At 36.7% G+C, this 15,300-nt stretch overlaps 1 protein-coding gene across 1 annotated transcript in view; it reads right to left on the bottom strand.

Annotated features, from left to right (window-relative positions):
- PLAA (phospholipase A2 activating protein) overlaps positions 1–15,300 on the bottom strand; it is a 37,815-nt gene that overhangs the window by 7,016 nt on the left and 15,499 nt on the right. Inside the window, exons 5-11 of the mRNA XM_082655778.1 lie at positions 14,426–14,593; positions 13,605–13,740; positions 11,355–11,524; positions 7,605–7,762; positions 6,703–6,922; positions 4,552–4,623; positions 1,607–1,675 (exon numbers count right to left, since the gene is read on the bottom strand). Of these exons, the coding sequence (XP_082511904.1) occupies positions 1,607–1,675; positions 4,552–4,623; positions 6,703–6,922; positions 7,605–7,762; positions 11,355–11,524; positions 13,605–13,740; positions 14,426–14,593 (993 nt within the window). The remainder of the gene's footprint in view (positions 1–1,606; positions 1,676–4,551; positions 4,624–6,702; positions 6,923–7,604; positions 7,763–11,354; positions 11,525–13,604; positions 13,741–14,425; positions 14,594–15,300) is intronic.

Raw genomic sequence — 15,300 nt, forward strand, 5'->3', positions numbered from 1 at the left:
AAACAATTAAATACAATGAAAAGTTCTCTGAAGGAAAAGTATAGGATGCATTGAGAGCTTATGATAGACTAGAGGATCTAGCAAGAGGTATATGTGCATATCCAGGAAGTTTCACTGAATTCATTTAATAAATACTATACTGCAAAATTAAATAAAAAAGAAAAAGGAGGGAAAAAGCCAAACAATAATTACTGGTCAAAATAGCAAAGTAGAGGGCACAAGTATTCCCAAAGAGAACAGCAGTACCAAACTCCTGAGGTAGAAAACTGCATGCCATGCTCAAGACACTGATGCAGGCCAGTATGGAAGAAAAAAGGCAGAGAGGAATGTGATACAAGGCAAGAGAAAATAGTCAATGGGAAGCTATTACAGGGTTTTAATCAAGGGAGGGGCATAAACAGAGGACAACTGAGAGACCAATTTGGAGGCCATTATTTCATTGGTCTAGGTGAGAGATGACAGTGGCTTAGATAAGGTATACAAAGGTCCATTACATACACCAAACTGTTAAAAACTTTAATTTCTTAAAAATGAGAGGAAGCACTGTTAACTTTAAGACTCTTTTGTAATACAACAGGTATAACATTACTAAGAATTTATTCCATATAAAATGATTTACATATATTTCGTAATTTTAAACTCTTATTTCTAGGAAGTAGATATAACTTTACAAATGAGAAAAAGAGAGGCACAGAAACAGAATGACTTGCTCAAGGTAAAACACATAAAAAGTAGTGGAACTGAGATTTGAGTCTAAGCATTCTCACTCCAGAGTCCTTAATCTTAATTACTTACATTAAACTTCAATACTGCCAACCAATGTTACTTTCACAATGAAAAAATAGCTTAAAAAATCACATACCAACTTAGTTCTCAAGTAGAGTGCTGGGTTTATGAATATTTTATTATGCTCAATAACATATATGTCACACATATTCTCTTGTATAAAATAATAGGGAAATATATATGCCAAGAGATCTGTCAAGCTTACAAGAGGTGAACCACAAGTTCGGTTCTGCGTTTTATGGCAGCCTATACAGAGTAAAAAAGTATGCCTGCATATATTCAACAATGCTAAACAAGTAAGATGTGTCAGGGTTTAGGCTGGATACTAAGAATAAAAAAAGTTAGTTGCTCAGGGGAAAGCCAAATATTCCAGGCCTAAATCGTAAAAGCAAATTCTTTCCTGAGTCCTCTCAATGTGTAAATAATATTCTAAACACATTAAGTATGTAAGAATGAAGTGGAAGAGATGGGAATAACTCAGATTTTGTAAGGATAGTGAGGAAACCAGCCTTAACACAGTAGAACAGCAGTTTTCAATCCTGGATGCACATGAGAAAATTATAAAACTACTCTTGCTAAGATCCCAACCCAGAGCAACATTAGATCAAGTGAGCATCGCTGGGGATGAGGTTGAAGTAGTTTTTCTAAGCTCCCCAGATGATTCTAATGTGCAGTAATGACACAATTCTGAGAACATTCTAAAAGCCGGGTCAAAAGTTTGGTCTTGATTTACTGTATAAAAAGTTTTCCAGCAAGAAGAAGATGCCAATTTCCTTAACCTTTCATTACATAAAAAAAAGAGGAAATGAAAAATGTGTACCTGTAAATGGATCAACTCCAGCTATAGTAGCTCCCATACTTGCAGACCCGGGTACATACCGACCACCACCTAAAATGCAATAATACTCCTAGTAAGCATAGGTAACAGCAAATGATAAAGTTCAAACTGCTCCTTCTTTACACAGAATGACTTATTTTCATTATTAGTCACACTTCAGAATGACATCTTAATAAAACAGCTGTAAATTTAATACAGCAAAATGCTTAGAACAGTATCTGGCATGCAGTTAGATCTCAATAAAATTAGCCGGAAAAGTAATTCTCAAGTTATAAAATAAATATTACATGCCTTATATACTATAATTATAGAAGTTTAATGAATTATAAAAGCATTAATAGATTGGAGAGAAAGAAAGTCAGAAGTTTCCATAATGAAATGTGAACACTATTTTATTGAAATAGAGACGGGATTAGTTGGCACATAAGACAAATAGAAAAGAAACTAGGTAAGAGTTAGGGATGCTATGATAATAGCCCAGTCTCAGATTTGAGAATACTTGTAGCTGCTTTATTGAAAATGGAAAGAAAGAAAGAAACAGGAAAAACAAGTGCAGAGAGAGAATCAGCAGGATTTGGAGATGTTCGGAGTCCTGGATCAGCCTTTGTGGGAAGAAGAAAGATGAGCTATTGTTCTAGCCCCTCTAAGCTTAATATTCAGGAGTTGGTATAACCAGTGCAACAGATACAGAAAAAGCAAACAAAACTAAAAAACAAAACTGCAGATGTGAACAGGATTCATTAAAATAATGAAGAACACAGAATAAGTGGATTTGCTGAGTTTTTACCATATGCTGGCTAGCATGCTAAGCATCTTATATGCATGAATCATTTAAATATTAATTAGAGATCATTATTATATAATATTTCAGAAGAGGAAGGCTGAATAATTTGCCCAAGGCATTATTATGAGGCAGAAAGTAGTCCTACACTGTTCCAAATGTGGTTCTCTGACCACCTGAATGAGAGTCACTGGTTCAATATGCAGACTCCCAGGGCCTGCCCATAATAATAGCCTAGTAGTTCTCCAAATTAGCTTCACTTTAGAAACCAATAGGGAGCTTTTAAAACTACCTAAACAGCAAACCACACCCAAGACCATATAATCAGAATTCCTGGGGAAGGGATCCGACTCTGAGTATTTTTAACCTCCTCACTAATCTAGTGTATCAGAAACTCTGGGTGGGACCTTGCAATAACTAACTTAAACAAGCATCCCATGTGATTCTAACTGACATTAAATGTTTGAGAATCATATAAATGAGGAAAAGAAAAAAGAATTAAGATTGACCTTAAGTGAGAAGCAAGATGGGTAATGTTTTGGCCCCAGTGCTGTTGGTAAAACTGGAGGAACAACATCAACAATAGTAATAGCTAACATATATTGAGGGCTTAAATATATTCCAGGCATTTTGCTAAACACTTTATATGTACTATACCACTTAATTTTTATAATATCTCAATACGGCAAACGTTTTTACCTATCTTTTGTAACAGTGTGGTTCAGTTAACCTATTAATTCCATAATTCTCTTGGACTTTTAGTATGCTATCTTGCATATCTCCATAATCAGTGCATCTTCTGAGTTACTGACACTGTGCAACAGTGAGACATGCTCCAGTTACGATGGCCCCAGTTGTTCTCTTGATTTTGTTGGTACTGTTTGAAGCTTGGTATATTCTTTCTGTTCCAAAAAAAAGCTGCTAATGAGATTCAGGAACTCTGTTGTTCTAAGTTTCAGAGCATCACTGTGCCTGAATATGCTGATAGAGAAAGTTATCATCTTATCTACTCTTCAGATCTTTACTGCCTTTTCAGGGTCACCAAAGACTTCCTTAATAGCCATCATGCTATCACAACATTTAGCTTGATAGTTGGTTTCTGTAGTACACTGGTACACTGCACAGGGTACAGCTATTTATTTGCATCTGGGCCACCAATGCATTCTTAGGAGAAGGGAAGCTCACTGAGAGCAGTTCACAACTTCATGATACTGACCCAAGGTTGTGTGTTGGTCCCATCTATGGTTTAGAAAGGACTATACGGTCACTTTTAGAGCTCACAGTACTAAGTCTGCAAGGCCAATAGATACCATAAATACTACGAATTTCTTCCCAAATTTGGTATATTGTCCAGGAACTCTGGCTGAAGATCCAACAACAGCATCATAAAATACATCAAATGCTATTCTGAAAACAGAGATTTCTTCAGTTGTATTAAAGTCCAATTTTTTTCCAGTAGTGTTGATGCTGAGGCATGCATACCTTTGGTAAATAAAGTCACTTTGAAGAGACACCAACACCTCCAGGGCTTCATGAAGGCCATTAATAACTTAGATTAGGAAGACTAATCCTGGGTAGCTGGGTGGACTGTCTCCTTCCATGCTAAAGGCAAATTATGCCTGGGCAAACTTCTTGACTGCACTGCTCCATCCAATCTCAGGGACTCACATGGCTCCTTCTCTGCTCGTGATCAGTAGCATCTCGCCAGTGATAGCACTCATGCTGTGTCTTGGTTGGTGGATTCCCCTATTATCTAATTTCACAGATAAAAAAAATAGGCTCAGACAGGTTAAGTAACTTGCCAACTTCTCATAGCAAGTAAGTGGTAGAGCCAGATTTTGAACCAAGGTCTGTCTGACTCTAAAATCTATGATCTTAATGACTCTGCTCTCCTTCCAGGAAGGACCACTGGAGAAAATGATGAATTTTAATAATATGTTATTAAAAGTCATGAGGAAAGCTATAAAAGTACTCGAGGAAAAAGAAAAAATTAGAAGTTAAAGAAAAGGAGATCCATCAAAATTGGAAACACAGATAATAAGGGAATTATCAGTTACTGGATAATATCTTCAAAATGTAAAGCTGTATAATACAAAATGTTATACATTTAGTGAAGAAAGACATATTGATCAAAACTGCTTCCCACCTGTAAAAGGATCTGCTGCAGGCAGTGTGTTAGAAGATCCTGATGAAGAGCCTGGAACATACCGACCACCACCTGTGCATGCAAACAAAGAAAAGTCTCAAGTACGCCAGAATCCTGCATTTCATAAATGGCACATTGCTTACATCAGAAGACTCTAAATTTGGGGAGAAATAAAAGAGCAAGGCTGTCCCATGACAGAATAAGAGGAGTTACAGTCAGAAGTCTTATAGTTGGAAAGGTTAGTAAGAAACTAAAATTTCAGTGATTCTCCAAGTTTTGCTTTTGTTAACTTTAATCCTTTATTATATCTTAGCTTCTGCACTTAAATATTAAAATAACTAGGAATTCAAATACAAAAAGATAAATTGCAGTTGGTCTCTGACCTAAATAATATACACATACAATCAGTTCCTGTTCCTATACGAATTCACTAGAATTCCTGCTGCTGTTGTTGCTATCAAACCACAGGCACCAACTGTGAATCTTTTAGAGAACCCCTGGGTTCATTAATTCATGTGTCAAACAGTGCATTCAGTGCTGAGATCTAGCAGGGAACAAGATTGCTTGTATCCACTGAAGCTTACAACCTACTGGAGAAAATCACAAAGGGGATGAGTGGTTCAAAGGAAACAGGCTTCCCATTTATACAATTACAAATGTGTGGTGTGTGTGAGTACGTTTTGTTAGTATCTCTAAGGAAATAATCAGAGGTGTCTACAAAAAGATATATCTAAGGATGCTGACAGAGTTTCAGAGGAGCAAAAAAGCCAAATTGTTGTTAGATTTCCAGACAGAGCCAGCTGCTTTTCGGTCCTCCATCCCACAAGATAGCTTATGAAATACAGTACTCTTTTGTACTGTAGACTGATATTCCAACCAACAGAAATATACAGGTAATAAACATTTTTTTTTTTCTTGTTCTGTCAAGTGCATCTGCTGGGAGGGTCCTATCATTTATAGTTCATAGTGAATCAGTCTGATAATCTGTTTAAGTCAACATGCAGGTGAGATTAACTTTATTATGTGAACAAACAATGGAATTTTGAACTAGAAGGAGAGGAGATAATTTAGGAGCATGAAGCATCTGTGAGGGAAGAAGAAAAAAAAGACCTGAGACAAGAAGAGGATATGGGATCCTTGCAATACGAGGAAGAGCACTAGCACATGAAAGATAGAGTCAGAAATAATAGGAACCCATTAACAATAAAGTGTCAATTTCAAATTTTTATTTAGAACTAGCCTTATATCTAAGAAAAGATAGATATAGGGCCAGCTCTATATCTATCCCATATCATGGCCTCAGTTCCCAGGGCCCAGAGCTCAGGCTAATACTTCTAGAATTAAACTCCATTTCCAAGGATCCCAGACTCAGACTAATACTACTGGGATTATAATACTACTGGCATGAGAACCTAATCCCATTAATAACATTTTAGACGCTGTATACTATGTTATAAACAACTGACTTAAAATGAACATGAGGAGGGCTTCCCTGGTGGCGCAGTGGTTGAGAGTCCGCCTGCCGATGCAGGGGACGCGGGTTCGTGCCCCAGTCCGGGAGGATCCCACATGCCGCGGAGCGGCTGGGCCCGTGAGCCATGGCCGCTGAGCCTGCGCGTCCGGAGCCTGTGCTCCGCAACGGGAGAGGCCACAACAGCTGGAGGCCCGCGTACCGCAAAAAAAAAAAAAAAAAAAAAATGAACATGTGGAATACAAATAACATGTAAACTAAAACTACCCATAGTTCAGTTCTAGATTTGATGCATAACTAACTAGTTTCGCCTCATGTGAAAACAGAATTTCTATTTACTAAATTTCACCAAAATATATATTTTAAAAAGAAGCAATAACATGAAGGAACTTACAGGTTTCTTTTCATTTCAAATGACTGAATTAGTTTCAGTTTAATTTTATTTAGTTTACAGTGTGGCTGTATTTTTGAAAGAGAACGATTTACAACTGTTTCCATAAATACAAAATTACTATATAATTTGAGTCTCAAAAATATGTATCTGCGGCAAAAACCTGCTGTAAATCTTGGTTTTTATTTAAACAGCTAATCATAATAGGTGTTTAAACACAACAAATAAAGAAAAAAAAATAATCAACATTGGTGGAAGTATATAAGACTTAATACAAACCCTAACTTACCTGTAAACGGATCTGAAAAACTGGGATTCCCAAGTCCCAACATTTGACCTTTTGTGTTATCAATAATAAATTTAGCCACCTGATCCAAAAACATAGGATTCAAATCATTCTTCTGCAAGAAGTTGTATGCAGTTAACCAGGGATCGTCAGTGATGTTATATGGCAGTTTATATGATGGTCCACCTTCGTTGACATCGATTGAGAAAACATAATCAAACTCCTTTAATAGGAATATAAAAAGGAGATAAGTGATTACTATCTGTTCACATAAATTAATGACATACATAACACAGATTTATGTTAATAATTATAGTGCTAAACTTTCTCCAAAGCACAATTTTAAAATCTTCCACTTGGCAAATAATGTTTAATAGCAACCATATGCATGTGGTGCAAGAATAGTAGTTCACTGGCAGGTAGATGTGGGGGATGGATTATTACTACATATTAATTGTAAGACCAAAGGATGGTTTCCAATTAATTGATCTCAAGGCCAAAAGTATTAGCTGTTACCTTACCCTACTCATGAAAACATGCTGGCATTATAAGCACAGCCCTGCAGGGTCCCTCATGGCCTGTCAAGTTAAATATAACTAGGCACAAAGCATTAGATGAAAGGTGACACAGAAGCGCCTAATCCAAAATGGTTGGGAACAGCTTATCTATGTAACTACCAAAAGGCAAATAATGGCAGTGTCCATCACAAATGCAGCTCTCTCTACATGCAAAGATATCAAAAAAAAAAAAAAAATCTACTTCAAGACTAAGAATCTCCCCATTGAAATCTATTTTTAAATGTCAAAACACCAAAGAAAATTTTATTAGCATGGGGAAAGGGAAACAAAAACTTTTAATTTGTCTAATGCTTTAAGATAATAGCAATTAGAAAGAAGTCGACATACTTTCCCTTCATATAAAACTTTTCCAGATGTTTGCTGATTAGCACCAGATGAGCCAACAACATCACCAATTTTTATCCACCTCCCTTCACTAACACTCCACTGATAGGCTTCGACTTTCTCCCCATCTCTGATTAGGCGAGTCTGTCCTTCTCTAGTACCTTAAAATAAAAATTTTAAGAATCAAAGAGAGAATGGCAGAGTAAATTTTACAAACATTAGATCGAAAAGTTTTAACATTAAAGTTTATATATAAAAGAAAATATGTATTTTGGTTTAATAGAAAATTTTATGAAACAAAATATTTTAAAATGTAATTCTACTGGAAACTGGCCAAAAAGAAAATAACAGTTTAAAAGAAACCCTACTGCGACTTCCCTGGTGGCGCAGTGGTTAAGAATCCGCCCGCCTGCTGATGCAGGGGACACGGGTTCGAGCCCTGGTCCGGGAAGATCCCACATGCTGCGGAGCAACTAAGCCCGTGTGCCACAACTACTGAGCCTGCACTCTAAAGCCCGCGAGCCACAACTACTGAGCCCACGTGCCACAACTACTGAAGCCCGCACGCCTAAAGCCCGTGCTCCGCAACAAGAGAAGCCACCGCAATGAGAAGTGAGAAGCCCACGCACCGCAATGAAGAGTAGCCCCCTCTCGCCGCAACTAGAGAAAGCCCGTGCTCAGCAATGAAGACCCGATGCAGCCAAAAATAAATAAATTAATTAATTAATTTAAAAAAAAACTCTATTAAGTAAAGGATGGTTAAAAACATGTGATTCTACTAAAAAGCAGCTGGCTGATCGAAAATAAAACAAATTTTATTAACGAGTATCTTCTGACAATACTTCATTTCAGTAAATGATTCTCCATTCTTCTAGCTGATCAGGCCAAAAAGAATAGAAGAGTGTGATTCCTTTCTCTCAATTCTAATCCTTCAGCAAATTCCATCAGCTCTATCTTTAAAATATAGCTAAAAGACTACCTCTTCTCACCATCTCCATTGCTACCTGTTGGTACAAGCCACCATTATTTCTCCGTTGCACTGATTCAATGGCCTCCTACTATAGGCCCTGGAGCCCCCTAGAGTCTATAACACTGGCTGTTTATTCTGCCTACGACATTCTCCACACAGATGTTAGTTAGCAAGATTTGCCCCCTTGTCTCCTTAAGGACTTTACCTGAAAGCCACATTCTCAGCAAGGCCTTCAGTGGCACAGACTGCTAGCTGTCCTCCAGAGATTCCTGCTCCTATTCCAATGGGTAGAGCTGTAGCTGTCTAGTCGAAGACTACCTTATTCCGCCCCCTTACATTTTGTAGTCCCTAGATTACACACTGAGTAATGGTCAGTGGAATCTGGGTAGGTGTGATAAATGCCAGTTCTAGGCCTAGTTCATCATCTTCTACCCTCCCCTCTTATGCTGTCTAGTGGCTGAATATCTATAATTCAGGGGGACCCTGCAAGCACATGATGAAGATGGTGATTTCAGCATGGGTCCCTCAATGACCCAGAGGAGTAAAATTATTCTACGAACATGTTCCAGCATACCCTGCTGTCAACTGAACTTCAAATGTGCAACAAATAACCTTCTCTTGTGTTAAGCCACTGACATTTTAGGATTTATCTGTTACAGCAACCAGTGCTATCCTAAGTATTATACATTTCCTGACCACTGAATTTCAAACTCCTGTTTTATTTTTTATTAAAACTCAATGCCTGCTTTACTTTTCCCATAGTACTTATCTGACATACTTGTATATTTACTTATTAACTTTTTAATTATCTGTCTCCTCCTGTACAACATAAATTTGTGAGAACAGAGATTTCTGTCCCTTTTGTTATCTGTATTCCCCAGAGCTTAGACCAATGCAGAGCAGACAGTAGGTACCTAGTAAATATTTATTGACTATGTATATATAGACAAAAAGATTACATTTTTGCAAAGAACTGTAAGAATATTAAAAACATGAAATAATACAGTGGTGTTCAAAATTTTGGTTTCAATATTTCTTTACAGTCAGAAATGTTATTCAGAAGCCCAAACAGCTTTTTTTTATGTAGGTTATATCAGTTGATTTACTGAATTTGAAATTAAAAATGAGAAGAGCAAAAAGTATATTTACTTCATGGAAAACAGTAATAGATCCATTACATATTGAATAAGTAATAGTTCAATGAAAAATAAGTATAGTTTTAAAAATTTAGTGAGAAGTCTGGCATTGTTGTACATTTTTGTAAATCTCTTTACTGTCTCTCTTAATAGAAGACAGCTGGATTATCATACCTGCCCCTGCATTTAACCTGTTGCAATCTGTTGCTTGGTTGATGTATACAAAGAAAATCCAGCATCACACGGATAATACAGTTGAGAAACAGAGGACTAGTTTAATAGCCTTTTCAGAAAAATGTGGATATTCTACAAGTAGTAGATCCTAAAGGTTACAAATTTAGAATCTGAAACTGTATCAATGAACTTTTCATGCTCTATTATACTAAAATCCATTGATCTTATACTCTGAACAGTTCTTTTACCCATGTATGATTTTGTAAGACCATGAACTGGTCATTTGGAAAATACTGATTCACTGAGCTATGCAGATCTTCCATATGATTACACATTTTATTATTCAATATAAAAAAACTGCATTTGTTAATATTACCACTAATATCACAAGTTTTCCAAAATTCAATTTTCATTTGGAAGTCTGAATTTTATCTTTGGCAACGAATGCTGTCAGTTGTTTTCCTTAAAGTGACATTCTCGCTTTGTTCATTTTCAAAAAAATATCTGCCAAATACCTAAGCCTGAATAACCATAGTTGTTCTTTGAAATAAAAATGGAATTCCCTGAAAAAAGGGAGAGTTCAGCCTGCAACTCAAATGACTGCAGAAGTACTTACCCCTGAGGCACATGGTACTTCGGTAAACTGTATGTGTACTTTACATTTTGTCATCCAGAATGTTAAAAAAGACACATACTAAAGGGCCAAAATGTAACAAAATTAATTTTTAATGCTTCATCAGGGACACTCCTAAGGGCAGATGGCATTTTTTTCTTTTTTAATGACGACTGCATACCAGTGAAGAACACCATGACTACCTGAATAGTTTGGTGCCACTGCCTCCATCTACGTCCTAAGGAGCCAGCAGTTTTACCCACCACCGCTTTTATACCATAAATGTAGATGATAACACAGTGTAAAAGGTAAATAACATCTTAGTATTATAAAACTAGCTTTGACCACATGGATATCCTGAAAGGATCTCAGAATCCCCAGGGGTCCACGGACCAAGGGATCATGGACATATCCAACCTAAGATTTCATTTGAGACAACTACTGTCCTCTGATTTTAAAATCAAATGATCCCTAACGCATTAAGCAGACATTGCTTTATTTAAACTCATTTTTATTTTTAGTCTCTACAACCTCTCAGAGAATCCAATCAACCAAAAGGTATTAAATGAGTGATTTCCGAACACCTACTATATATGAGCTAAGTATTAGGTGATTTATTTAAAGAAAAAGACTCCTGTTTATGGGAACTTAGCTCGAAGTCTTTAAAACTGTGAGGCAGAGGCAAAAAGAACATGATTTTTCACTGTGGTTATGCATAATAAAAAGTCTCAAAGATCAGTACCTGGCAATGAGAATAATACTGAATGACTTAACAAAACAATCTTTTTTTCTTGTCACTCATTATTCCAAAAGGCAAACAAGGCAGCATTTTTTACTACTAGATACATTGAAATATTTACCAGGTTCATTCAGATGTTCCCTCCCAGGAAGCTGCTCAGCATTAATGTCCCCTAAATCACCAGTTTTGGAATCAATGGTTGCCTGAGAGAGTTCTCTTTCAAAAGCCTTGATTTCTTCAGCACTTGCTGTCCGATCCTCTGATTCTGTAAACACTCTAATAATACCATCACTATAAGGAAACAGAAAGTGATTTTAAGTCACTGCCACAGTAGGTTAACATTATCACACTTCAATGATCCAAAGCAAAAATAATCTGTATTTGTGAATACGAGAAATGTTACTATGTATTTATTGCTGAGTGTAGAACTATGCCGATTTCAGCACACTACCCTCTATTACTTTCTAAAGCAATGGAAAGGGTGGAAAAAGACTATTTAAGGAAAAAGTTACTGGGAAAGAACAAAGAAATATATATTTAACACAATTTTCAATTCCAAATTAAATATTTACCCTCATAAAAATCTACAGACATAGCATACACTTTTAAAATGAACATTACACACATAGGTATTATGGTATAAAGAAGGGTAGTAAACTGTTTAACTTATAAAGGGCTCAAATACCCAGGACAGGGCTTAGAAAATACTAGATGCTTGATATCCGTTAATTAGAAATGCATGGAGCCTGTCCTTACTATGCCATTAACTAGCAATGTAACCTAACCCGAATCAAGAAAAAAACAGCTTCACCTCTGGAATAGATGACAGTCCCAGCCTCTATTCTCAGAAAAATGACTTCATGTCCATAATTTCTCTTTGTGAAATTTTGGGGTAGGGGAGACAAGTTAGCCACTTTCAACTGTACTAATCCTACTCAACTCTCCAGAAAAACTTTCTTACTTAACCTTCTACTAACAGCAGTGTTACCCCTTTATTTTTCTTCAACTTTAAATGATTTTAGGGTAAAAATAACTAAACCAACAAATCAACCTCTGGCCCAGCCAAGGAGTAAAATACATCCGCTTTATTAGACACTGTATCCCTTTTGGCTGTCGCCCTTTTTCCTCTTGCCTTCAGTGCCACAGTAGTCTATAATCCTTTCCCTCATCCATTTCTTCAAAAATCTCTTTCTATCTGTCTCCTCTCATTTACCTTTTTCTATCATTTTCTATGAAAATGTGATGTCAAAAAAGTCACTGCTAACATCTTTCAAAGCAAATCCAAAAGCTTTCCTAACTTTCCATTCCTTAACCCCTTCATGTACTTATTGACACTGATCACAATCTCCCTCCAAAATCTCTTTTCCATCTCTGAATTTCAACATCTGGATTGCTTTTTGTTTAGGCTACTGGCTTCTTTTTCTACCCACAGTGTAGCACAAGTTCAGTCTTTAGTTCTGTTCCTCCCCTTCTATGTTTCTTCCCTCAGAGAAAGATGCCCTATTGCTTGACTCTGGAAGCTCTGTGCCAATCTTGATCTTCAGTCTCAGTTGCTACACTAGGACCCAGTCCAAATGCCCATGACCAATCTGCATGAGTGTGGCTTATCACCACTCGGATCCCAGGAAGTTATCACCTTCTTCACCAAACCAACTCTCACTCTTGTCCATTTTTATTAATGTGGACTTCTAATCATCCAAAGTTTGAAACTCTATCCTTTTTCTGACACGCCCCCTTCTGATCATTTTCCCTCCGCATTATCTCATTTTCCAGTCTTTTATCCATTAGCACTGCAGGGTCAATATTTCACAACTTCACACCTACTACTGCAATTGCTTACCAACTTGGTTTCCTGCCCATTGTCACCACTAGTTAAATCTAACCTACGTATTTAATAATTCATAAGTTCTGCTTTAATCACAGCACTTCTTGCTCAAGAGCTACAACCCTTTAACCCCAAGCACTGAATCTAACAAATGCTGGGCATTCCAGGTTCTCCATAATTAAGCCCCACGCTACCATCTTCCCCTGTCACCCACTGTTCCCCAGCATTGTTCCTCCACCATTTTCCTTCATTATCTTTCAAAACCCAATTCAAATTTCTTCTTCTCCAGAAAGTTTGCCCACACCAAATCTCTAACTTCTCTAATTTCATGTTTCGACTGCAGAACTTACAGTGCAATACTATTATAATATATCATGTATCATTAGTGCAAAACCTGTTATACCTACTACTGTTTTGTTTAGTAACACAAATGTGCCTGTGGTCTCCCCAGTTCACCTGAAATTCCTATGGCTTATCTCTGTGCACTCTAACACCTACCTAAGGCCTAGACACATATTATTGATTGATTGACTAGAATATGAGTACCTCGCACCAACCACAATGTCACCATTGTCTAGCACACAGCAGCACCATATAGACTGAGCTGGAAGTCGGATTGTTTGAGCACATTCCCCATGTTTCCAGATTCTCAGAGATCTGTCTTCTGCTGTTGTCACAAAATCTAAAATTAATGAATACAGGAAAAATTAGTTTGAATATATAAAATTAAGTACATTTATATATACCACCTTTCTAAATAGGCATACTGATTTTTAAACCCCAAGTATTTATAAATTATAGCTTTAAATTTTATGTATTTGTCACTTATACAATATACAACTTCAAAGAATCACATTTTTATATATTTAACATCTTACACACTATACTTTATACCAATAAATTATAAGAAGTCTTTCCTCAGATGCCCAAGAACTTTTTTTTTTTTTTTTTTTGCGGTACGTGGGCCTCTCACTGCTGTGGCCTCTCCCGTTGCGGAGCACAGGCTCCGGACGCGCAGGCTCAGCGGCCGTGGCTCACGGCCAAGCCGCTCTGTGGCATGTGGGATCTTCCCGGACCGGGGCATGAACCCGTGTCCCCTGCATCGGCAGGCGGACTCTCAACCACTGCGCCACCAGGGAACTTGCCCAAGAACTTTTTACAACACACCATCAAGTCTGAATTAATATAAAGATGATCATACAGTTTCCTCCTTTAGGAAAAAGATACTTATGAAATAAAGTTACTAAATTACTCAAGTTACAGTTAGTAAATTGATTTAAATCATTAGCCCTCTGCCCCCCACCTCAAGATGGAATAGAACAATGCTCAATACAAAATTTAAAATATGTAGTATAAGACAGTCTTACCTTTACAATTTGGAAAGACAGATATGCTATAAATATAATTTGTATGACCATAAAATACTTCAAGACACTCGCCAGTGATTTGCCACCTTCTAATACTAGCATCATTTGCACAGGAGAGAAATTCTGTTTCACTCAAAATTGCCAAGCCTCTTACACAGTCTTCATGCCCTGTATGAAAAAAAAAAAAAAGAACATGATAAATCAATAAAAATGGATCATTTGGTTGATGGCTCTATGTATTTTATTAACATTATAAAACACATACCAGTGAATATTAAAAACTGATTTTCAAGTTAGAGAAATACTTTTTTTTTTCCAGTAGAAAAACCTGATAGCCAAAATTTGTACTGTAGGCTTGGCAGTATTTTTTATCACCAGTCTTGGGAAGTTCTATATTTACCATATCTTCTCTAAATTATTTCTTAAAAATTTCTTAAACCCCTCCAGAAATAAGTTTCTGATCCCCACAATTTTTTTTAAAGGAAATCCTTTATTTATTGATTGATTGATTGGCTTCACGGCATTTGGGATCTTCGTTCCCGACCAGGGATCAAACACGTGCCCCCTGAAGTGGAAGCTCGGAGTCTTAACCACCGGACCACCAGCGAAGTCCTCCAATTTTTACTTGACAATTCATGTCAACTTCTCTTCCCCAATAACAAGAGTAATTCATAACATACACAATATTAAAATATACACAGATATATAACGAAGAGTAAATATCCCCTAAATTTCTCACCACATAATACTGAGATTAATATTTATAAAGCACCAAGAAAAGAAAAACTAAGATTACAAAAAAGATTTCAATTATTTAAGAGTTTGAAATAAAATATCATAGAAAAGTAAACTTTATTAAAATGTGAAACAGGTTG

This window comes from Grampus griseus, assembly GCF_964374135.1.
Source record: "Grampus griseus genome assembly, chromosome: 6".
Classification (NCBI taxonomy): Eukaryota; Metazoa; Chordata; class Mammalia; order Artiodactyla; family Delphinidae; genus Grampus; species Grampus griseus.